At 47.3% G+C, this 24,557-nt stretch overlaps 1 protein-coding gene across 1 annotated transcript; it reads left to right on the top strand.

Annotated features, from left to right (window-relative positions):
• Positions 1 to 1,553: 1,553 nt before the first annotated feature.
• VCP (valosin containing protein) lies at positions 1,554 to 24,190 on the top strand. The gene is made up of 17 exons (XM_058823288.1): positions 1,554 to 1,679; positions 6,551 to 6,662; positions 7,042 to 7,214; positions 8,988 to 9,130; positions 12,194 to 12,324; positions 13,999 to 14,130; positions 14,545 to 14,647; positions 16,347 to 16,480; positions 16,737 to 16,872; positions 17,867 to 17,979; positions 18,569 to 18,733; positions 18,841 to 18,963; positions 20,049 to 20,261; positions 21,527 to 21,835; positions 22,694 to 22,849; positions 23,176 to 23,330; positions 23,731 to 24,190. Exons 1-17 carry the CDS (start codon positions 1,663 to 1,665, stop codon positions 23,834 to 23,836), a joined length of 2,421 nt encoding a protein of 806 aa, XP_058679271.1. The 5' UTR covers positions 1,554 to 1,662; the 3' UTR covers positions 23,837 to 24,190.
• The last annotated feature ends 367 nt before the right edge of the window (positions 24,191 to 24,557 follow it).

Raw genomic sequence — 24,557 nt, forward strand, 5'->3', positions numbered from 1 at the left:
ATGGGCTGTGTGCCTGGATGTGTGAGAGATGAAGGGCAGAGATACCTTCATCCTCTGTGCCCGATGCGTGGTGGGGCTGGCTCTGCACTCGGGCTCCAGCGAGCTGGTGGTCTGTCTTGTCTGTGCTTTGTGTGCCTGCTTTTTGCTTGGTTACTGTGGTTTGAGCCCAGAGAATGGGTTCTCTCTGAAGTGTGCAGCTCAGAGGTCTGAAATTCACAGTGCTGCTCCAGTCCAGACCCACACCTGCGTGTCCCCTGTGGTCCTGAGGGTCTGTGCCAATGCCACAGCTCCAGGCCCCTCTCCCTCAGGGGTGAAGGAGCACATGTCCCTGCCCCGTGTCTGGTGGAGAGTTTTTTGGATGAGGAAGGTGCCCTTACCCCGTTGCCCAAGCCTTTGGAAAGCCTTGCCTCCCACAAGAGGGAAGGAGTGCTTGGGATCTGCAAGGCCAAGGAGTGAGGGGAAAGAGGGCATGACAGCAAGGTAGGAGCTGGTGCAGCCTCCTGTGAACGCTGAAGAGATAGAGAGGGGCTGTGGGTGGGCTCTGACCTGCAATTCTTTCAGAAAAACACCTTGGCATATCCTGGGCTGCACCCAGAGCTCCGTGGGCAGCAGGGCAGGGAGGGGATTCTGCCCCTCTGCTCTGCTCTGCTGAGACCCACCTGGAGCACTGCATCCAGCCCTGGGCTCCCAGCACAGGAACCACAGGGACCTGCTGGAGCCAGCACAGAGGAGGCCACCAAGGTGATCAGAAGGATGAAGCAGCTCTGCTGTGACTGAGAGCTGGGATTGTTCAGACTGGGAAAGGCCCCGGGATTCCCACGCCTTCAAGGGGCCCCAGCAGCGCTGGAGAGGGACTTTTGACAATGACATAGAGCGACTGGATGAGGGATAACTGTTTCAAACTAACAGAGGACACGGTTAGATGCGGTATTGGGAAGATATTTTACCCTGTGAGGGTGCTGAGGCCCTGCACAGGCTGCCCACAGAAGCTGTGGCTGCCCCTGGCTCGCTGTGAGCGTTCGAGGGCGGGCTGGATGTGGCCTGAGCCGCCTGGCCTGGCGGCCGGTGCCGGTGCCGTGTCAGGGCGGGCCCAGCCCCCCCCACACCCTGAGGCGGCGGCCATTCCCGACCACGAGCAGGAACGAGGCGGCCCTGAGTGGCGGGAAGAGGCGCGCGTGCGCACCACGCCCCTTCCGATTGGCTCTGCCCTCGGGAGCTGCTCAATCAGCAGTGGCTGTGAAGGCGGGACTTCCCTCCCGCATGTTCCCGTCGGTGGCTCTTCGCCATTGGCCTCGCAGCTGTCGCTCGAAGGGTGAGCGGCACTGCGATTGGCTGCGCATAGTGGCGTCTGGCTGGTGACGATTGGCCAGGGCACACAGAGGGGCGTGGCTCGGGCGGAGCCCTCCGTCTTTCTTTTTCGCTCTCGCCCATTGGCCGAGACGGCGGCCGGCCGGAATTTCCGATTGGCGGGCATACGCTGTTGCTAGGCAGGCGAGGCGGCGTGGGCGGGGCTCCCCTCGCCGATGAGTCGGCGCTGAGGCTCAACCAGCGCGGACGCCCCGAACCCTCCGCCCGCCGCCCGCGACCCCCGCGACCCTCCGGACTCCCCGCCCGCCCCGAGGAGCCGCCGTCCGCCGCCCCTCTCCCCCTCCCCGCAGCGCCATGGCCTCGGGATCCGAGTAAGTGCGGGCCCCACCGCCTCCCCGCGGCCTAGGCCCCGCTGCGGCCTGGGCCCGCTCCGGCCTGCCCGCTTCACCCGGGGCGGTCCGCGGGCCCCAGGCGGGCGAAAGCGGCGCCGGAACGAGGATGAACCGCTTCCCGCCGCCCGCCCCGCCACGGCCGGGCCTGGCCGGGAAGTGTCGAGTCATGGCGGGGGGGCGAGGCCGCGCCGGGCCTCCCGCCGTGCCTCCGCCGGGCCTAGGGCCGCCCGCCCGCCGGGCCATGAACTACGGAGAGCTTTGTTTTCCAGCCCCGTCCCGGGCTCCTTCTGCTCGCAGCGGCCCGGGAGCCGGGGCTGGCGAGTGATTTGGCGCTAGCCGAGGCCGACATGTTGTGCCGGGCAGGGCCGAGGCGGTCGGCGGTGTTTCCGTCTCGGGTATCTTGCCTCACTCTTGTCGGCTGTGCTCAGTTGCAGGCTGAGGATCGTCTTCCGTGCTCCCCAGCAGTGAGTAACAGTCTCCGCACGCAGCCCACGTGCATTTTGAGCGGCGTGAAATAGAACCCAAAAAATAAATTTTCCCAATCTAGAAATTCTGAAAGTGACTTTTTGACTTCGCTAGAGGCACTTTTGGTCCCATTTAGTGTATTTTGGTGTTCTTTGAGTAGGTTTTCCCTCTTTTAAACAACTTCTGGAATCTAAAACTGCTTGGCCCTGCGGGGTCAGTTCAAGCGAAGTGTGCCAGGCATTCCGTGTCTGTAGTGGAAGTGACATTCCCAGACCCCTGTTGTGGAACTGGGTGAGGTTAACAGTGTTTTTAAAAAGGTATTTCTACTTCAGCAAAGTTTTTCTCACCCACGCAGGGACCAGAAAAAGTTTGTTTGCAGCTGGATCACGGTTACTTTTTAGATGCCATTTTTTGTCACAGCTGCTGGCAGCCATCTTGCTGAACCGAGCCTCGGCATGGCAAGTAGCATTCCAAAAGCTAAGAGAGTGTGATTTCTGAGGGATCCCTGTTTTCCTCTCCCAGCCTGTCTGAAACAGTGTTGAAAACTTGGTTTCTCCACAGTGTGTCTAAACTGCCCCCTTTGTTGTCTTACCTCAGTGTCTGTAGTCACCACATACTTCAGATACTTCACTTGGGGATAAAAATGCTTTATGACTATTTTCTTTAATACCTACTTGGGAAAAGCAGTTCAGTCTGTAAATCATATGTTCAGATTGGTAAGGAATTGCTCACAGGTTTTATCTGGGAAGTGATTTCACAACGATGGTGGTAAAAAAATCACGTCAGTGTGCAGAAGACATGGCTGATTTCACTTTCGTTACTGCATTCTGGAATCATTCAATCTGCCTTCTCCCTTGTTTTTAGCACGGGCTTGAAGGAAAGGAAACAGCTTGTTTCCTTACTTTAAGCAGGGCTTTGGAGGTTGGTTATCATTTTCAGAAGAATCACTAATTGGTAACCACTTTCTGCTCTTGTTCTTCATACCCTGCCCTGTGATGGCTCTGGGCATTATCAGTTGTTGAACAAGGGGAGCTCTGACATGGAGAGAAACCACCACTGGTGTAATTAAGTCCATGAGGCTGTGTCAGGGGAGCCTGAGGTTGGATACCAGGAAGAGATTTATCCTGAAGGTGGTCAGTCACTGGAACAGGCTCCCCAGGGAGCTGTTCCAGTTGTTGTCACAGCACCAAGCCTGGCAGAGGTCAGGAAGCATTTGGACAATGATCTCAGGTACATGGTGGGATTGTTGGGGCTGTCCTATGCAGGGCCAGGAGTTAGGCTTGATAATCCTGATGGGTCCCTTCAGCTCAGGTTATTCTGTGAGTCTGTAAGTTGTAGGAAGTGCCTCTGGTCGTCCCATATGTGAAGTAAAGCTGTTGAACTGCATTACTGCGAGATAAAAGGAGGCTGAGGGAGCCTGCTCATGGTTGGCCTTTAAGGCCAATGCATCTTTGCTTCAGTTTTGTAGATGTCTTGCACTTTATGTGCAAGCTTGGCCATTTGCTGTGCAGTTGATTGTGTTCTCACTTCTGGCTTCTGTCTAAGGGCAGCTTAATACCTTGAATTACTTAAGACCTTGAATTACTTTTTAATTCCAAAACAGCTCTAAAGCTATGTTTTGTGTTCAGTTCGTCTCTTTGTTAAGTCAGGGAAAGAAAGGGGTGAGAGGGAAAGCGTGTGAGCGAGCTGACGAACTGGGTAGGTCAGGGAGGTGATTTGGAAGGTTTCCACCAGGCTGTCTCTGACCAGGCTCATCAAAGAACTTCAACTATTACCTGGGTTAGCTTTCTGTCCTTGTCCTTTCCCAAAGTTTCCTGGCAGGAGAGAGTCCCAGCTCATGCCTTAGGCTTTCCTGCTTGGTGTTTTTTGTTTGTGCTCTCCTTCCCACTGTTGTTGGGGTTTGTCTGATCATGGTTGAGGTGCACAGATCTCTTTTGCCCTGTTATTTCAGCTGCAGCATGAGGAACCCCTGGAGAGATGCAGTGGGGGCAAATGGTGATGATAACAATATTATAAATTGCTGCTGAAAGATGGGTAATGCTTGTCTGTCTAAACCTTAGCCTTGTCTGCAGGAGAAATGACATCATTTCCGTGCCTAGCTGACATGTAATTTTGTAGCAGCTTTGTTTTTTCCTCTGCAGACCTATGGGGTCAGAGCGCTGAAGCTGACCCTGCACATTTAGCTCCCTGGGTGCGCTTTCTTGTACACTTTTATTCCATTTTTAATGCCTCCAATCCTTTTTGATCACTCTGAGTGCATCTGATATTGATCCAGCCCTCAGTTCTTAGGGAAATGTAGGTTCAGTTCTTCCATACTAAAACTTTTTTCTCTTATTTAGCAGAACCAAGTGGATTCTTGCTGTGTTCTTCTGCACTGCTGCATGTCAGGTGCTATCCAAACTTCCTCTCCAGTTTTTTGCAGCTTTTGTTTTGTCTAGAGTGTTGCTTGAAAAGCCTCCGGTTGTTACCCGGTCTGTCTATTGTTAGTTTTTGATCTGGTGTTCCCGGCTGGTTTTTTGGCTGTAATGGCAGTCCCTGCATCCCAAGGGACAGACACATAGTTTCAGCAGCATTTCACATAGCCGAAGTCTGGCAGTGGTTTCTTATCAAAAGGCTTTGGGACCACGTCTTGTGTGCAGAGGGAGGAGTTACAGTCACACTCTGGGTAACCCGCATAAGGAGTATTGTGTCTCCCTGGTGTCCCCTAGCTGAAATTCTGAAATCTGTTTGCTGGGTCAGTTTCCAGTGGCCATGAGCTAAAGAGGAGGCAAAGTCCTTAGAAGTAGGTATTTGGTTTTTATGCACTGTTTAACCATAATCTGCCCTGATAATGTATTTGTTCAGTTTACTTACTATTCTCTCAGTTTTCCTGGAAATTGCAGGCTTTTTAGGACTCACATTTTTAGATTCGTTGTGGAATTCATGAGCCCTGTCTAGGATGTATCCAGCAGCTTTTATTGTGTTCTTTTTACCTCTTGCACTCTTTAATAAAGAGGAAAAAGGTAACTTTCAATAGTGCTGGCAGTCCGGGAAAGAAAATCTTTTACAACTTTTGTTCACTTAAAATAATGTTGCCTGTGGTTTGCAACATGTTTCCTGTGATACTAGTGTTTAAGGGAAGCTTGAAACCCTTTTGAAAGCAAGCTGGCTGCTCTCACGGGCTTGCTTGGTATTGTTTCCCCTTTTACGTGGCAGAGAAGGGAGCCAACACTGCATAGCCTGTCTTGGAAAAGCCTCTGCCTTGAGGTGGGGAGGGACCTGGGTAACATCACACCATAGGTATGTCACCCCTCTCTGATGGACTCTTAAAAATGCAGTGAACATGCCAAGCACTGCCCTTTCCACTCAAGGATTGGTTTCTTCTGATCATTCTGTCTCAAAAAGGGTGAGATGGAGCCAAAGTTATGGCTGCTGCCATTGTCCATGAAGCTCCCTGCTTTTTGCCAGTGCTTGCTGCTTCCTTAGGTCAGGGGAAGACTTTATTTTAGTTTATTTTAATTTATTTTCTTTCAGAATCAAGTCATACTATGCAAGGTTTTCTCTTCTGACCTTGGCACAGCCACACACTTGGAGAAAGTAGTCAGCCCACTGGGGGAAGCTACAGCACTCCACCCCTGTTGTGTGGGCTAATGTACAGCTTTCAAGAGCTCCTCTAGAATAAGTTGGTTTCAGTTCATAATCTGTCATAGAGTGAATTATTTGCTGTATTAGATTTTGAAGGAGAACAGTTAATCTGCCCTTCTTCCATTTCCTTGATCTTTTACTTGCTCCATTTTGTCAAGGGAAGTGAATTATCTCTTGTATTTCTTGGTGGCATTATAGGCCAGAGCTGCAGTGACTTTTGTGACGTTATGGAAAACAGCTAAAAACCCCCAACACAAAATAATTTTTTGTGAGCACTTGAATATTTCTACAGCTTGCTAGGTTTAACAAACAGGCATCTACAGGCTTAACTCTTACAGCTCTTCCTGACAGGGTTGCCCCAGCATTGTCCTTTAATGCTGCTATTTATCTGGGATTTGACACCAAATAGACTTGAACTTTTGTTTTGTTGGCAGCAGTTACATGTGATTTCAGATGAGTCTGACTAATTCATTGAGGCGAAACATCTTACAGTCAGCAAGATCTCACTGACCACTTCTTTTCGTGGATAGCTTCATAGCTGTATCCATTGGAAGCTCATAGTTACATTTACTGGCAGAAGGCATCCTTCCTTGAACTCCTGCAACTGGTCCCTGGGAAGTAATGTTCTCCTTTGTGCTACAAACACATAAAGTGTCTAAAAGACAAGACAACAAAGAAACTTTTAGAAAGTGAAGATGAAAATGAGGTGGCTGGGCAGGGCCGGTATCATGCAGGCTCATAAGCTGTGTTTTCTCTCTCAGCTCTAAAGCCGATGACTTGTCGACTGCGATTCTGAAGCAGAAGAACAGGCCCAATCGGTTAATTGTTGACGAAGCCATCAATGAAGACAACAGTGTTGTGTCACTGTCCCAGGTGCGTCATCCGTAGAGGCAAAGCATTTAATCTGCTAATTTGCAAGCTGTTGCTGTCTGTTAACTTGAAATGTAACTTTGCAACATGAGTACAAGTGTTTATGTCAGAAACTACAGCTGTTACCACTGAGGGAGGGTTGTCTTGTTTCCTGACACTCCTCCTTAACAAAATGCTTTTTGAGCCTCAGTTTGTAGGATTCAGTTGGACTTGTGCCCTTCCTCTGGTTTCAGGATTAGCTCTATACTACTGTAGTAAGAGTCTCTGTTCTCTGGGTTTAGTATATCACTTCCAAGTTGTAATTTCCAAAGTCAAATAACTCCTTCAAATACTTGAATTCCTGTTTTTTCAAAAGCTTGTTCTAACACTTTGCTGGTTACAGGCAAAGATGGATGAACTGCAGCTGTTCAGAGGAGACACTGTTCTGCTCAAAGGAAAGAAGAGGAGAGAAGCAGTGTGCATTGTTCTGTCAGATGATACCTGCTCAGATGAGAAGATTCGCATGAATAGGGTTGTTCGCAACAACCTGAGAGTGCGCCTGGGTGATGTGATCAGGTGAGGGCACAGTGTTTCCTGTGGAAAACATTAGCAGCATCACACATTATCTCATAGTATCTGAGCTGCCCTCTTGCAAAAACAAGTTAAAACCTGTTAAAAATGAATGCCAGAAAAAAGGTGGAGCAGACAAATAACAAGATTAAAAATGCCCCAATGATATTTATATTCCAGTTTTTGTTTTAAAGTCATTATTAAATTAGGAATGCTTAAAAAATGTTCCAGGGATTTTGTTGTGCAGCACTTGTGGGAAGTAGAATCATAAAATTATTTGAATTGGGGGGACGTTAAAAGTAGTAGTAAAACTTGGAAATACGTATCTCTGCTTTAATAGGTCCCATTCTGTGATGGGAGTGGGTAGAATGGTAGCACATGAGCATTTCCTGAACATAATAAGTGGTAATTTGCAGGTTTAAATAAGGGAGGGCTAACAGCTTCTTGTCCTCTTAAGAATTGTCTCTGAGAAAATGAGAGCCTGGTTATGACACCAGACTTTCTGAAGTGATATCTGTGTTAATTTTTAAATGCAAAACGTTTTTTATACAAACTTAGTAGATGAGAGAAATTATGCTGTTCCACCCATCCCTTTACCTCTAAAAATGCAAGTTTTAAACACCACTGTAATTGGTTAAAAATGGTGCTTTGTGTCTTTGGATTTAAAGTAGAGGTGAATTCTTACTTTAACCTGATGTGAGATTTCTGTTGGAGTCTCTTGTCTTCTCTGTTAGCACTGTGTCTGTAGTGGTTCTCAGTCTCCCAAATGTGTTACCAATTGTCTTGATTCCTTGCAAGGTCAGGGAATTTTCACTCACTTGCCCTCAGTTTTTATTGCCAATATTTAGCTGCTTATAGTGTTACAGTGCCCTGGTTTCTGCCAAAATCCAGATAATTATGCTAACACTTCCTGATTGTGGTGCATCAAATATTTTCCTTCTGGGACGGTCTCTCTTGTCTTTTACCCTCTTGCTGTGTCCTCTCTGTGATGCACGTGGTAAAAGAAAAAGAATCCATTAGGAGTCTAAAAAAAGTCACATATCACATACGAGAAGCTGTGTACTCAGCTGCAGTTCCTTGGCTTTTCTTAGCTGGTGAAGCCAGTTTCTGCTGCAGCTGGATACTTTGAGCTGTTGCTACAGTAGGCTGTTGGGCTACATTACAAAATAATTACTGTAACAAAATAATAAATGTATTTAAAAGGGAAAAGGGCTTTCAGCCTTCAACCTACTCATGAGCCCTCAGGAAGTGGGACTGACCTACACATGGCTGCAAAGGTACTTACCTCTGGTTGGTACTGTGAGAGCCTTTGCTTGGAATTAATGTAGCCAGCATCAGGGACTGAGCACTGCAGTGAGAGAGAGGAGGGAAGAAAGTGTTTTCCCCAACTCACTTTTCCTTGCAGCTGGTTCTCCAGTAGCTTGTTGATATAAAAACTTCCTCATGACTCTCACAGGTCTTTAGGCTATATTAGAGATGTGTGAATGTGGAGAGGGGGTCTGCAGAAGAGCAGAAGGGTAGGAGAAAACTGTTAAATTCTCCAGTGGTCTTGGACAGGGCTGAAAGGAGTAACAGCCAGTGTGTGCTGTGAAGACTAGCTCTTGGTGGGTATGATTTTTGCCTTGTCAGTACTGAAATATTTCTGTGTGGGTAGGAAGTCTCACCAAGGCTTTTGATGGTTTTTGGATGTTCTTTCCTGGGAAGGGGCATGTCTTTTCTTGTCCAGGTGTAACACTGAGGTGTAAGTCCAGCGCTAACTGGAGTTTTCTTCTTCTGCAGCATCCAGCCTTGCCCAGATGTGAAATATGGCAAGCGTATCCATGTGCTGCCAATTGATGACACGGTAGAAGGGATCACAGGGAATCTGTTTGAGGTCTATCTCAAGCCCTACTTCTTGGAAGCTTACAGACCTATCAGGAAAGGTAACAATGCCTGTCATTCAAGTCCTCATGGCTGCAAGTGTGAGCTAGTCCTGAGACTAAATACAGAGAATTTCTAGAAGCTTGCACAGATCTCCATGAGGCATTAGACCAGCATCTGTAGGGAGAGATTTTGCTAGTGATGATATAAATTTTCCTTAATCTTCAGAAGGAGTAATTGCTGCTGCTGGCTGCAATTTGGTAGTTCTCTTGCATTTTTTTTTAGCTGCATGAGATGGAAGAGCATAAGAAAGGCTCAGGTGGTACTTGGGAGAAAATCTCATTAAACTAAGTTGCTACCATGTGATATAATTGGTGAGTTGCCTGCATATTAATCAATTGATTTGGTTTATGTTGTGCTTATCCAATTTCATCAGAGTCCATCCTTCATTAATGTGGTAATTGAAGGGGACTCAGGTTCAGATCACCACATGTGGAGTGGTGGAGTCAGCTGCTGTGAGGTGCTGAATGTGGTGATGTGCATATAGCTGCTATAGAAGTGATCACATGAGTGTCATGTAACAATTACCATCATGCAATTTAGTGAATTTCCTACTCTCACCTGAAATCTAATCACCTTGACCCATACACTGGGCTTTTCCATCCTCCCACATCACCCACAGAGTCCACCCAGGTCCTTGAGAAAAAGCAGAACAATGTGTAGAAAAGCAGAACCATGTGTGGGCATGCCTTTGCCTGAGGCAGCAGTGACCCAGACTGTTTATCCCAGCATATTTTTTATGTGCACTACAGGAACTTTGTCTCCTTCTACAGCGTGTAAAAGTGTTGGCTGGACAGGGGCAGTCCAGGCAGCTTTTGCTGAATGTTTGTCCCAAAGTTTGCTGGTCCCACCAGCCTTTGCTCTCCATGTCATCATGAGCAGTCCATTGCATCATTTTGTTTTCCAGAGGCTGTTGCACAATAAGGAATGCAATACTCCCTCTGAAAACCATGCTTTGCCTGTCCCTGGGATAGAGTAGCCTCAGTGCCTGATGTTTTGTCATCAGATCCAAAGACCTTTTTTTCCTCTTAGAGTATGGAATGATATGGAACGGGCTTCCAATGTGCTGGGCCAGGTCCCAGCACATTGCAGTGATTTGTGTCTCTCTGGAACTGCCAGCCTGATGGCACACCTTTTTCCACATATTTACTAGTTTTTCAGGATTCCACACTTGTTCAGGAGTTCAGAATGTTTTAGTTAGTCACTGGCGTGGACACTTTCCCCTCTGGGTGATGTTCTTAAATATGTTAACTGTAAACATGACTTGAATCACATTCAGTGACGTGCTGCCAGAATTCCAGAAGCATTTGGACAATACCCTCAGGCACGTGGTATGATCCTTGGGCCTGTCCTGTGCAGGACCAAGAGTTGAACTCAGTGATCCCCATGGGTCCTTAACAACTCGGGAAATTCTGTGACAAGAACCAGTCTGGATTCAGGTGTATTAAAAGGATGTTAAAAATCTTTAAAATGTTCAAATGCTACTGTAATCAGCCTGGCATTGAAAGAGGTCGGGAAGGAAGACATCAGGAGATATAGGAGAAGTGCAGTTACCAGTGGTTCCCAGTGGATGGCTCCCGAAGTACAGAGCCGATGGCAGTGCTCAGTTCACTCCTCAGATTCCTCTCAGGACCAGCGCCTCCATCTCATCATAAGCCATTACTGCAAAGAACAGCAGAAAGATCATGTTAGCCCAGGTAGCAAGGACAATAAACCTCACCACAGGGGGCACTCCCACCGAGTGAGGTGTTAAAAACATAGCCTGAGAACAAGCACAAATAAACACCATCACCAGCTACTATTATATATTGAATGCATATAACAAATTTGTCTTAACACCTTCTACTCGGATCTGTTGTTATGCCAACCCTTTTTCCCTGTGCTGGCTGCCAAGGGCTGTTGTCCTTTGATTCCAGCATGTGACTAAATATCAGATAGCTACTCATTCCCCACCCAGCCATGGGATGGGGAGCAGATCAGGAAAAAGGAGAAACCTTGGAGTTAAGAACATTTTTGTAATTGAAACAAAGTAAAATATAATAATAATAATAATGGAATAGATAGGGGATGAAACATGGGGGATAAAAAAGACTGGTGTTACACGACACCTGAGATAGTTGCTCACCGCCTGCTGAATGATGCCCAGCCTGTCCCTCATCGGTGTGTGATGTCTCCCAGTGAAGTCCCCACAGTTCATGCACTGGGCATGGTGTTCTATGGCATGGAATATCCCTCTGGGCAGTTTGGGTCAGCTCTCCTGGCCCTGCCCCTTCCTGCTTTCTTGTGTACCTGCTCCCTGCCAGAGCCTGGGAAACTGAGCAGTGCTTGAATTAGGGTAAACAGTGCTGAGCAACAGCTGGAACATCAGTGTGCTATCAGCATTATTCTCAACTGAATCCAAATCAGCACTGAACTAGCTACTGGGGAGAAAATGAACTCTATCCCAGATCAAACCGAGACATGTATACCAGCTGGCACCCTGAGTAAATTCATTATTTGGAGTAATTTAAGGAATAATTGGGAAGTGAGTAGAAAACCAAGCAGACTTTTGGGGTTGTGTTCATAACACTTTTGATGTACCTTTGATGAAAGTACACTATAGACACAAGTCGAAGTTATCCAGCATCTGTCAACAAGAAGTCACAGTGCAGTGTTACCTATTATTCTGCTTCTGGAGACAAACAGTTATAACTAGTATCAACTAGTTACAATAAATTCAGAATTAATTGTTATTGGGTTAGGGCTTTTTGCCTGTCCTGAAAATGTTAAATTGAAACTGAATGGGAAAAAAAAAGTGATTTCTTGCCTTTGTGGTTTGTATTTGGGCAGGGTATTCTTTTCCATTGTTTGCTGTTTTTTACTGGATGAAATTTGAGAACTGAAACAGTGCTCAGGCTGTTGCAGTGGATGCAGATCTTAAATTTAACATGCAAAGCGGTGTTATAAATGCTATAGTGTCTGCCTGTGTGACCAACTTCCTTAAACTCTGGGGCTGCTGTTTGTACTGGGGTTGGCATTTTGCAGATGTGGGTTGCAGCAGGCCACTGACATGTGGGGTTTTACAGGTGACATCTTCCTGGTGCGTGGAGGGATGCGTGCAGTGGAGTTCAAAGTGGTGGAGACAGATCCAAGCCCGTACTGCATAGTGGCTCCAGACACAGTGATCCATTGTGAGGGAGAGCCCATCAAAAGAGAGGTGAGCAGAACCCTGCCACGTGGTGCTCCTGCTGGATCTCCTCTGTCTAAAGCCTGTTTCTGGGACAGTGCTGGAGGGCAGCAGTGTTTGCAGTTCCTGTTTTGACATTTTATCTACTGAATGTAATAGAAACTTTGGTTTCAGGAGATGTGCTGCTGCTGAAGGTAGTCAGAGAAAGGTACTCCCAGTGTCTTCCTCATATGCTGAAAGCACCAGGGGGTAGGTTTGCTGATGAGATGCCGTGCTTTGGCAGCAGCTGTTCTGCATCTGCTTCCAGATATTTCACACTGTGCTTGGATGGATGCATCTTTTGATTCCAGTGTTCCCTTGATCCATAGCAGAGAGAGCTTACAATGGTGCTACATTTCATGCCATGTGAAAAGAAAGTGATGAGCACTTTTTCCAAGAGAAATTTGAAATCCTCAAATGGTATACGTTAAAAAAATAAAAATTCCCCAGTTCATTAAGGTGTCAAGCCTTGAGTGTTGCAACCTTGTGGCAGCCTGAGGGCCTTGTCTGACAGGTTTTGGCAACCTTACTGTACACAGTAGGAAATGTGGGGAAAATGAGCTGAGGTGGGTGTGTACTTCATAGAATAAGTACCTTTTTCTGCCTGTAAATAGTGTGAGTGCTGGTTTGTTGTAAGCTGCCTTCTGAAAAACACGTCTGTGACCCTTGTGAGACTGCACCTGGGCACTCCATGCATTCCACTTGGCCTCTTCAGCAACAGCAGAGATAGACAGGAGTAAGTTCAGCCTAGGCCACAAAAATTATGAGGAGCTGGTGGTCAAGAATGAAGGAGGAGGGACTGGGATCATGGGATAATGCAGCCTGGAGAAGGGAAGGTGAAGGCCTACTGGTGACTGCCTGATGGGAAGGGATAGATGACCGGGCTTCTTCTGAGAGCTGTGCCCAGGGACATGACTGGATACACTAATATAAGCTGGATCAAGGGAAATTCCCAGTAGATCCTTGGAAAAATGTTTCCCCCAATCTTGGAGCAGAGCCCAGAGAGGGGCAGAAATCTCCAATATTGAGACTTTCAGTGCTTGTTAGGTCCAGTCCCTGCTTGAAACAGGTGGGACTTGAACTAAGCCTCTCTGAGATTCTAGGCTATGTTATTATTTTAGCGTTGCCTAAATAACTGAGGCCAGTAAAGGTTTGGACAGGAGAATGGATGGATATCGTGAGGGAAGAGTTGGTATGATCTTATCTGTATGTCTGGACCTTAACATTCTCTGCTAATTGGAGTCAATCTCAAAGGGTAACACTGGACCTGAGTATCTGGCAGCTAGAATATGCCAAATAGATAGCATTTACTCTATGGAGTAAGTATATTTTATACTGACATTGTCTCTTGTTACTTCCATTAGCCCCATCAAAGAGTCACAGAGCTTGTTTTGTGTTAGAGTCTGTAGGGAACCTGGCAGCAGAGGCTGTCATTCCAGAGGGTGGGCTTCAGTGAAGGCTGAGTACGTGCAGGCAATTCTCTTTATATGTCTGGGAAGACAGAGCTAAGAAACAATTATAGAAGACATCAGGAAGACTTGAAAGGGAGAATCTCAAGACAGGCAAGAAATGTCTAAAAAGCCATACTTCTGGCTTCTGTAGACTGGGAGGGGTTGTTGAGCTATTGTTTTCACTCAGATGTTTGATGTGTTTCCTCCTGGGCAGGATGAAGAGGAGTCACTGAATGAGGTGGGCTATGATGACATTGGTGGCTGCCGGAAGCAGCTGGCTCAAATCAAGGAGATGGTGGAGCTTCCGCTCCGACACCCTGCTCTCTTCAAGGCCATAGGTGTGAAGGTATGTCCTCACGTGCAGGGGGATAAGTGGGCTTGCCCTGGGAGATGTCTCTTCACAACAGAGATTTAGGAGATACTGGAGAGGGGAGTAAGCAATTTGTGGTGTGGGTTTTTGGATTTTTTTTAATGCTAGTCTTTGGAAGGTATTTGCGTACGTGTTCTGGAGACAGACTGGAACACTGGCAGCTTGTAAAACAGAGTGATGCTTTGAATCAGCGCTGCCAGTTACTGGCAAGGTTTTTGTTGTGTGTTGTGGGAAGTAGTAAAGGGTGTTGATAGCAGTGCTGACATGGCAGCTGTTGCATGAGTTTGCATCACAATTTCAGACTGACATTATCAAATGCTTACAAATTCACTGTGAAGCTGCTTAAGCAGTCAGATACTCACAGCCTAAGTCCCTTACCTTTGTCCTCAGCCTCCACGTGGGATCCTGCTGTATGGTCCTCCTGGCACTGGTAAAACACTGATTGCCCGAGCGGTGGCCAATGAAACAGGGGCTTTCTTCTTCCTGATCAATGGTAAGTTTTGTGGCTGCATTGGGTCCAGGTCTGCTCTGTGCTCACTTGTTCGTCTTATGGTAAGGAATGGTGTTAAGAGAGCTTGTAGGGCCACATTGTCTTCCTGACATCTTTCCTTACCTCTTTCAAGTGTGTCTCTGGGGACACTTGGAAGTCCTTTGTGTGGAAGAATGTGTAGTGGCACTTCCCTGAAGCTTGATTGTGTTGTAGCAGAGTGCTTGGAAGATCGTGCTGAGACACAGGGATTTGCTGTCCATCTTTCCATTTGTGTTGGTGAAGGCAGAACTGGCAGGGCTTCTGGCTTTGCTCCCACCATGTTCTGTTCAGAAAAGAAGCTGCTGCTCTGGATTCCTCTTTGCCCTCAAGTAAAGCACAAAGACCTCTTTTGTTTCACAGTACATTATTTGGAGGGAACTTCCCTGAAAACTATAATGAGATCCTTTGAACTTAGCTACAAAAGTGGCATAACTCCTATTTAAAAGTGTCACCTGTAGCACTTGAGATGGATACTAGTTGATACCTAGTAAGGACTAGATTCTCAATTTTCTACACTGCTTTTCTGTCCCATTTTAGTCAGTGCTGGAATAAGAGCGTTTTTACTGAAGGAATGCAGCTTTTCTTCTCCAATTTCAATCATGTGACAGCACAGCAGTGACCGGCAGTAAGATTAGGGACTTGCTTTTATCTCAAGAGATTGGATTTTAGCCACATGTCACCCTGTCATATACTTCCTCAAGTGTGTGGAAGCTGTCACTGAATGCTAATGCACCAGCCGTTTCTTCAGATGCTTGTACATCTATTGCATAATGAAAATAACACTGTCAGAGTAAGCCATGGATTCGCTGCCTGCTGGCCCCAATCTGGAGCTGCAGGCAGTGCTGCAGACAGAGCTGATAAGAACTGGTGAGTTACTTATAATGAAATACTCAGAACACCTGCCCACACCTGTGTCTCTGCAGCTGGCAGCTCTCTTTGCCTGAGGGTCAGGTTTATTTTTCTTGGTTCCTTCAGAAGCATATTTTCTCTCCATTACCACTGCCATCAGCATGACAGCAAAATCTGTAAAAACAGGATAAATCTCTAAACCTCCACTAGTGTTCAGCAGTTGTAGATGTTAGGGAAATGCTGTCCATCCATTTGGGATCAATGTGGTTACACACTTCAATTTTATATTTAACCTTTACGAGGAGATGGGGATTGTGTTTTTGTTCATTTGTGGTTGATTGTTTTGACTTTTTTAACTAGTTTATAGGATCATACAAAGGTAAATGTATACGTGTGTAATGTAAGCTAAAGATGGCTTCATAGAGCTTTTTCCTTCCCTATCCTGGTAATTCATCACCTTATAATTTGATTGCTTCTCTTGCAAGCTAGGACTGGCATTAACTGTGTGTGGTGGCACATTACAGAGAAGCTCACCAGGTGTGAAATAGGGTAAGGAAAGAGGCAGCTAAAGGTAGCTCATTGTCTAGTGCTGCATTTTCTTAGAGTAAACTGGAAACACCAAAATAACGATAGAAACTAATTCTGCATGCTGGTCTTGTCTTTCAGCTGCAGATTTAGTGAATTTGATTGATAGTATTTGCTTTGGCTTGAAGTATAGCTTGTCCCATGTGGATGTTGTACTAAAAATATTCAGCTGCATGTTTTTGGGGCTAGCTGCCTTTCTTCTGAATGGCACAGCATTGCTGTTTTTTAGGTCCTGAGATCATGAGCAAGCTGGCTGGTGAGTCTGAGAGCAACCTGAGGAAAGCCTTTGAAGAAGCAGAGAAGAATGCTCCTGCCATCATCTTCATTGATGAATTGGATGCCATTGCTCCTAAGAGAGAGAAGGTAAAGAGAGCCTGTAGGAGGTAAATTAGCATGTCCCTTTTTTTTGGTAGCAGCTGGCATGAGTCTCTGCGTTTCACTACAGAGTAAAGCAGCATTTCTTTAACACCTGAATTCAGTTGGACACCAGGAGAGTTAGATGCAATTCAGGACATTTGTTACCATTCTGTGGCTGCTGTATCTGCTGCCTCCCATGCAGTGCTGGCTGCCGTGCTCCTTGTAGAGCTGTTGGTGCCAGTGCTGCTCTGTGTCCCCACAGACCCATGGGGAGGTGGAACGTCGCATCGTGTCTCAGCTGCTGACCCTCATGGACGGGCTGAAGCAGAGGGCGCACGTGATCGTGATGGCAGCCACCAACAGACCCAACAGCATCGACCCAGCGCTCCGGCGATTCGGTAACCACCCCTGCCCCTCTTCCCTGTGTGTCGCACACTTTGTGACAGGCCATGCTTCTGGGGCCCCTTAAGGATTGAGCAGAAAGTCGTGCTGAACATGTGTTACATAAACTACTGACTTGTCTCCAGCTTCTTGCTAGAAATTATTTTCCGGGCTTGCAGCCTTTGATGTTGTTTTCTGTACCATGTTAGGTGAGAATGTGTAGAAATAATACTTAGGAGTGGGAAAAGTGTGCTAGCCTGTATTAGGTGAAGCTATTTCAGGACACACTTAAGGAGGAAATGCCTAAGGGGACGTTCATGCATTAGATAGCAGAGGGCTGTGAATTACCTGATTTGGGTTACTTTTATTAATGAACACTACAGTAGTTTCTGAGACTCAGGTCTTCAAAACATGAATATCTGGTGTGTGACCAGTTGGTAGAGTCTGTAATAGCAAACCTATCAACTATGCAGAGGGAACTGGCCTCTTAAGTGTGTAGTGAGCCATTTGAAAGCACAGTTGTGGCTGGACGAAAAATAGAGGTGTACACATCTTAGTGAACATTGCAGTGAGACCCTGTTTTCCTCATGTGTTTCACCACTTGGGTAATGCTGTGAAGGTTCTAAAAAATTAAATCTCTCAGTATTTTTTTACTCTTGTAACAAGGACACAAAGGTAGAAACAAAAATGTCTCATGGTATGTTGGTTCAGTGAAGCCTATTTCCCAAATATGCAGCTCAGAAGAAGTTACTAAATCTGCAATCCTCTGTGCTGTATAATCCCAAGGTCTTACTGTTAGTCTCACAGTAGTCTCACTTTCCCTAAATGCCTAATACCTTTCCTCCTCCTCTTCTCTGTCTCTTCTAATGTGCTGATAGATGTTGCAGGCAAACCTAAAACTCTGTCATTTTCTGATATTTTGTGGAAAACATCACCTTGCTCAGTCAGAGGAAGGCAGCAGCTCCTGTGGTGCGCAGAATCAGCAGCTCAATGTGTGCTTGTGCTCCCCAGGTCGTTTTGACAGAGAGGTAGATATTGGTATCCCTGATGCCACTGGGCGCCTGGAGATCCTGCAGATCCACACAAAAAATATGAAACTGGCTGATGATGTGGATCTGGAGCAGGTGAGTAGTGTGCCATTAGGAAAGCTTGTCTCATTTCCAGTGCTCCCTTTCATAATGGAAGTATTGTTAAGGCTTGATTGCACAAGTGGAGTGGCTCAATTAGGACAGCCTGGAACTGCATGAGTGTGTGATCCCTGGGATTCCTTCTGACCAGTTTATCACTCACTAGTTAGGAATGGCATGGCTAAGTGAAACAAATGTGTATCATTCCAATCTAGAAGTGCCTTGCCACTGTCATCCTGGATTTGTTTGCTATGTCATTGCCTTTAAAAGTACAGTCCCCCTGAAAAAGCTCACACACAGCTGGGTGAGCATTGTGGTGTCACTGCACCACCTGTATGCTGGATGGTTCCTGTCATCTCTGTCCTGAATGAAGAACTGCAGTTCTCAGGGTTACCTTTCTAAATTCCAGATGCAGATTGGATCTCTAGTAGGCAGTAGAAGGCACAGTGTCTTTGCCTGAGTGTTGATTTGTCTTGAATGTGCAGCAAAGCCCTGATGTTGTTCTCCTCCCTTCCCAGTGAGGGACCAGTGCATGTGTTGCCCTTGCTTGTGTCCCTGTGAGTCATGGTCAGTGCTCTGCTTTCAGGTGGCAAATGAGACCCATGGCCATGTTGGTGCTGACTTGGCTGCTCTTTGCTCAGAAGCTGCTCTTCAGGCAATCAGAAAGAAGATGGATCTCATAGACCTAGAAGATGAAACCATCGATGCTGAAGTGATGAACTCTCTGGCAGTGACCATGGATGACTTCAGGGTAATGCAGGAGTGCCTCATATTCTTATGGGTGCAATTAATTGTCTCTCTGAAGCAAAAGAATGTAACATGTTAGAATTCATATAATACCCTTTCTTCTAACAACAGTGGGCTCTGAGCCAGAGCAACCCTTCTGCTCTTCGGGAGACTGTGGTGGAGGTGCCACAAGTTACCTGGGAAGATATTGGTGGCCTAGAAGATGTAAAGAGGGAACTCCAGGAGCTTGTACAGGTAAGGCATTACAACAGATTTTTTGCTTAGCCAGTTTAAAAATATTATAATAAAGTATAGAATATCTTTAGTTTCTTGTTTGGGCTGCAAACAGAGTAAATGTAGAGGGTTTATGGCATTTATTCTAATGGACTGTAAATACCATGCTGTTCCATCTTAGTGAACTTGAGGAAGGCGCTGGGAAGCAGCATTATGTTTTCCTGAGCTGAGTCTGCAGTGGCATTTTATGTGGGTGTTGTGCAACATGCATAAACAACCATAGTTCTGCCTCTTAAGTGGAGACCAGCAGTGGGACCACTGCTGAGAATCGTCTTACATGGTAGCTGTATCTGCCAGGCAGTGGATGAAAGTGCTCATACAGAGAGCTCATACAGAGCCCTTCTGAAGGGCTCCCCGTCAGCCTTAGCACAGGGACAGGTGAGAAGTAATTGTGAAGCCCTCTACAAAAGGAAAGAACAGAACAAAATGTTGCAAATTATCTGTGGAAACTCCAGGTGTCTGCACTGGCAGTTTGGATTGGATACATTCCTGCTTTCAGCTGGTGCTGTAGAAACATCCTGTCTGTGAATAAAAGAATCTAAATTTTCAGTCTAACTTTCTGATGTTAAAATCATCACCTGTCTTGTATATGACCTCGTTGCTGAGGATAAAGGCTCACATCAGACACCTTGCTGTCTCTGGAGAGCAGAGCAAATAGGTTAGGTAATGAGCTGTTCCGTTTTGCTTCTGCAGGGCAGAGGGAAGCTGAGGTTAAGTGTGCTGGAAAGTACTGAACTGGTACTTGGGAAAGTACTTTGCTGTACTTAGTTCCTAAAGATAAATAGGTTGTTTTGGGCACCTTTCCAAGGCAGTGTCCGCTTAAAAACTGCAGTGGCACCTGGCAGGATCTTGTGTTTAATCCACCAGAAATCTCAGGTAGTGCTTCTGGTAGAACCAAAACTGACTCAGAGAAATATGTCCCGTCCTGTGGCGGGGGACTTGGATTGATGGTCTTTTGAAGGTCCCTTGACATGCAAACCATTCTATACTTCCAAGGTAACCTTTTGTGGCTCATCATGGGAGATTTTTGTTTTGCTCTCTTTCAGTATCCTGTGGAGCACCCAGACAAGTTCCTCAAATTTGGCATGACCCCATCAAAAGGGGTTCTGTTCTATGGGCCACCAGGCTGTGGTAAGACACTGCTGGCCAAAGCCATTGCCAACGAGTGCCAGGCAAACTTCATTTCCATCAAGGGGCCGGAATTGCTCACCATGTGGTTTGGTGAGTCTGAAGCCAACGTGCGCGAGATCTTTGACAAGGTAAGTGTTTCTCCTGCTCTCTGTGCTGTCTTGGTGCTGAGGTATCCCCAGAACTTTGTCTCCACTGCATCTGTCTTACTGCTTTTTCTTTGTGTCTTCTGTGTTTTCCCCACTTGCACTGAGAGCAGGAGCTTTTTTCTGTTATTGGAATTAATCCTTTTCAGCAACATAGCTCTTAAAACTCTTTTCCCTGACTGCAGTTGGCATCTGTCAGTAGAGGGTGATAAATTCCCCAGTGCCTTTGGCAGACACTGTGGTTAGGAGGGCACATACATGTATGTTCCTCATCCCTGGAAACTTCGATTAGCACCTCATTAACTGTCATCATCTACAGATTTTCAGTCCTATGGGTTCTTGTGCTGCAGTATACACGGTTTAGAAAGAAACTCACTCCTGTTCACTTGTTTCATAGTGTCATCTCCTGTCCCAGAAGGTGTCTGCATGGATTATCCTGTGAATCCTTGCTCTTGTGGTGAGGGACAGCACTATTAGAAAAAAAATTGGCAGGAGAATGGAGAAAAATCAAGGTGGAAGGGAATCTCAGAGACTGTTTGTTCAGGTGTTTGTCCAGGGAGGTAACTTTGAAATTTCATCAGCTCAGGGAATTGAGTTCTGGACATATGTGAAGGCTGGAGAACCCCTGACCTCTCTGGGCCTGTGTGCTGGTGTTGGAGCACTCTTATTGTGACCAATTTCTTCCTTATTTCTTACTGGGATTTTCTCCCCTGCTCACAGCTGTGTCTCCAGGTCATGACACTCCCAACACCCTCCAGGCTAGGGGCTGTAGCAGGCACCTCCTTGTGCCTGTGGTCTTTCCTCCTCTCACTGCACACTGTGAAGAAAGATCCAGCTTCCCATAACTACACATTAGGTAGCTGAAGACAGCAATTGGATTTCTCCTTTCCATTGGATATATCTCAGCTGCTTCAGTGCCTGAATAACCAGCTGACATCTTCAGGTTTTGCAGGGAGAGTTATAGTCCAGCAAAATGGCTCCGTTTTTCACTTTAGGCATTGGAGTTACTGCTTTTCTGCCTGGTTCACAATGTTCCCACTTCAGGGAAATCCAACTTGTTCTTCAGGAGAATTTAATGGAGGGGTTGTGTGGCAAGAGACTGCTCCGGAGCAGCTCTTCCAAGCTCTCCTTGTGAAGAGCTTCTGGTACTCTTGAGCTGTGTTAATGGTCAGGAAGGCTTGGTGTGGAGTCAGCATGCTCCTTGTTGGGCAGTATTAGTATGGAATAATGGTGCCCACTGCTTTTTGCAGGCTCGTCAGGCAGCCCCATGTGTGCTCTTCTTTGATGAGCTGGACTCCATCGCCAAGGCCCGAGGCGGGAATATTGGTGACGGCGGCGGTGCTGCAGATCGTGTCATCAACCAGATCCTGACCGAGATGGACGGCATGTCCACCAAGAAGAACGTCTTCATCATCGGTGCCACCAACAGGCCAGACATCATTGACCCAGCCATCCTGCGCCCCGGCCGCCTGGATCAGCTCATCTACATCCCCCTGCCTGATGAGAAGTCCAGGGTTGCAATCCTTAAGGCCAATCTGAGGAAATCACCAGTTGCGAAGGTAGAATCTGCACCCTCACTGCTTCTGGCGTGGGTTTGCTGTGTGCTGCTTATGTTCCTCACAAGCTGTGGACAGCACCGAGGTCTGGAGGCTCATCCATGTAGTAGAATGGGAGAGGAAGCTGGAGCTCTGAGGTTAGGTTTCAGCAAAGCCAGGTATTGGTCCGCAGGCAGAGCAGCTCTTTGTCACACAATGGGGTTCTGCTCATGGTGCAGGATCAGAAAAGCCTATTACGGTGAGGTGGAAAAGATTCTTGCACTCTGGGAAAAAAAGAAGTGTAGAACACACAGGTGTCAAATACAAATTGAAGAGGAGCAATTGCAGTGAGTTGCTGCTGAGCCCTGTCATAGGCAAGAGCTGTGTCCCTTGCCTGGGAAGAGGCAATAAGGCAGCTGAGAGTTGATCAAAGAAAAACAGACATGAGGTGGGAGCCCAGGCTTTTCTATGCCAAGCTTACCTACTTAGTTTCAAAGGAGGTTGCAATAATACCCTCTCAACTGAGGGGGAGGAGAGGAGGAGGTCGGCTGTCTTGGTCTGCTTGTGCCCCATCTCTATTTCCAGTCTGATGGTGTTTTGCTTGACTCCTCGTGCTGAGACCTGAGCAAGTCATACCCTAAATCTGTAAGTGCAGAGGCACTTACAGCCACTTTGTGGATTCTTGGTGGGTGTGAGGAGTGTAGCCTGCTTTCGTATGTGGTTAACTTTTCCTGAAAATGAGAATCTCAACAGCTGATCTTTCCAAAATTGGCCATAGTTAAGACAGTACCTTGATACCCTGGGATCTAAAGATACCTTTCTGTCACTTGAGGATATGAGGTGTAAAGGAACGGCCCCTCTTTCTTTTTTATTTTTCCCTAGGATGTTGACCTGGATTTCCTGGCGAAGATGACCAACGGCTTCTCAGGGGCTGACCTGACAGAAATTTGCCAGCGTGCCTGCAAACTGGCCATCCGCGAATCCATCGAGAGCGAGATCAGGCGAGAGCGTGAGAGGCAAACCAACCCTTCTGCCATGGTGAGTGGTACACCGAGCTCTCCCTGCCCACATGCCTGAGGTGTGATGTGTTCCTCTGTCATCCTCAGGGATGAGTGGGCTCTTGTGCAGAGCGTGGAGCTGGAGCACTTTGTTCTCTTCTTGTGGGAGGTTGAGGACCCTCCTGGGATGCCTCATGGTCAGCATTGCTGAGGAGGTGCCTTCTGCAGCCCTGACTCATGCACACCTTTCCAGCCCCCGCCGTGGAGGGTGTTGGGAGTCTCCTAACCTGGGGGGAAGCTGTGAGCAGCTCTTGGGCCCATGGAGCTTGGGCACACAGCTCACCTGGTCCCTCTGTCCTGCTGCAGGAGGTGGAGGAGGACGATCCTGTTCCTGAGATCCGCAGGGATCACTTTGAGGAGGCCATGCGCTTTGCCCGCCGCTCTGTCAGTGACAACGACATCAGGAAATACGAGATGTTTGCACAGACCCTACAGCAGAGCCGTGGCTTCGGCAGCTTCAGGTACCTGTGGGGTGTGAGGGCTGTGCAGTGTGGCTCAGCCAGCTCTCGAGCACAGCACTGGGGCAGCTTTCTGATGGGTTCTGGGCAGCAAGCCTCTTTTGCACTGTGCATTCCCATTCAACCTTGAGCATGGAGCACCACAACACAGCGTGGCGAATGTAGGCTGTGCTGCAGGTTGATTGTAGCTGCTCTGTTGGTGCCCCCAAAGTCCCTTTTTTCCTTTACCTCAAGCGAGGTTTTACAGCCAGCAGCCATGAGCCCTCTGACCTTCCCTAAGGCTTCATCCCATTCCTTCTTAGTTGTCACTGGGGTTTGGCACAGAGGGGAGGGTATGGCACTGAACTGCAAGGAGGCTTTTGAACAGCTTCTCTTCTCTCCTGTCCTGCGCTGCTGCATGCAGGTTCCCCTCAGGCAACCAGGGCGGCGCCGGCCCGAGCCAAGGCACAGGAGGTGGCAGCGGGGGCAACGTGTACAGCGAGGACAATGACGACGATCTCTACGGTTAACTCGCTGCCCTCAGTGGACCAAACTCCACACCAGGCCACGTTGTACAGGGAAAAATCCAGTGTTCAGTGGACTCTTGGCTTCTTCATTCCTCAGTCAGAACAGTGTAGCTGCACGTCAGACTTTGTACAGGGGATGTTTTCTGCAAACACAAATCCAGAGCGGTGTTCAGTTGGGAGGCAGACAATGAATTAACAAGGAGGGGAACTGACTTAATTTCTGAGAAATTTCTGTTCTAGTTTATGTGGCAGAATCAGCAGCTTTAGCAAGGGTACAACGCTAGCCTGTATTAAAAAAAAAATAAAACCCCACAAAAAATAATAAAAAAAAATTAATAAAAATCCCACAAAACTCTAGCAAGGTCGTAGCAGTTCCTTTGTGTGGTGCTGGCTCTGTCTAAACCCGTGTCTGGTGCTGTGTGAGCTCTCTGTGCTCCAGTGGAGCCCATCTGTGTGAATGTTCCCCTGCTGTGGACAGGGCTGCTCTTCATGCTTAACACCTCTTAGCTCTGTTAATGGAAGAAATGGGTTTGGCAGTGTCTCTGCCCTGGCAGGAAAAAGCCTGGCAGCAGGTACCTGCTATTGCTCTTCCGAGGCTGGCCGTGAGCTCTCAGGTCTCTTGCTGCTGTGGCTCTGCAGCAAAGGATCTCTCCAAGAATCCCTGTCTCACCCAGGCAGGAGGGGCATTTGGGGTGTCTCGGGTTGTGGCACAGTGACACCACTG

This window comes from Ammospiza caudacuta, chromosome Z (genome assembly GCF_027887145.1).
Source record: "Ammospiza caudacuta isolate bAmmCau1 chromosome Z, bAmmCau1.pri, whole genome shotgun sequence".
NCBI classification, from domain to species: domain Eukaryota; kingdom Metazoa; phylum Chordata; class Aves; order Passeriformes; family Passerellidae; genus Ammospiza; species Ammospiza caudacuta.

Bases quoted from the DNA above. Each gene is read 5' to 3' on its own strand.
- VCP (XM_058823288.1), top strand. The intron at 17,980-18,568 runs GTGAGTAGTGTG...CTCTGCTTTCAG, and splicing joins ATGATGTGGATCTGGAGCAG to GTGGCAAATGAGACCCATGG. The intron at 18,734-18,840 runs GTAATGCAGGAG...TTCTAACAACAG, and splicing joins TGACCATGGATGACTTCAGG to TGGGCTCTGAGCCAGAGCAA.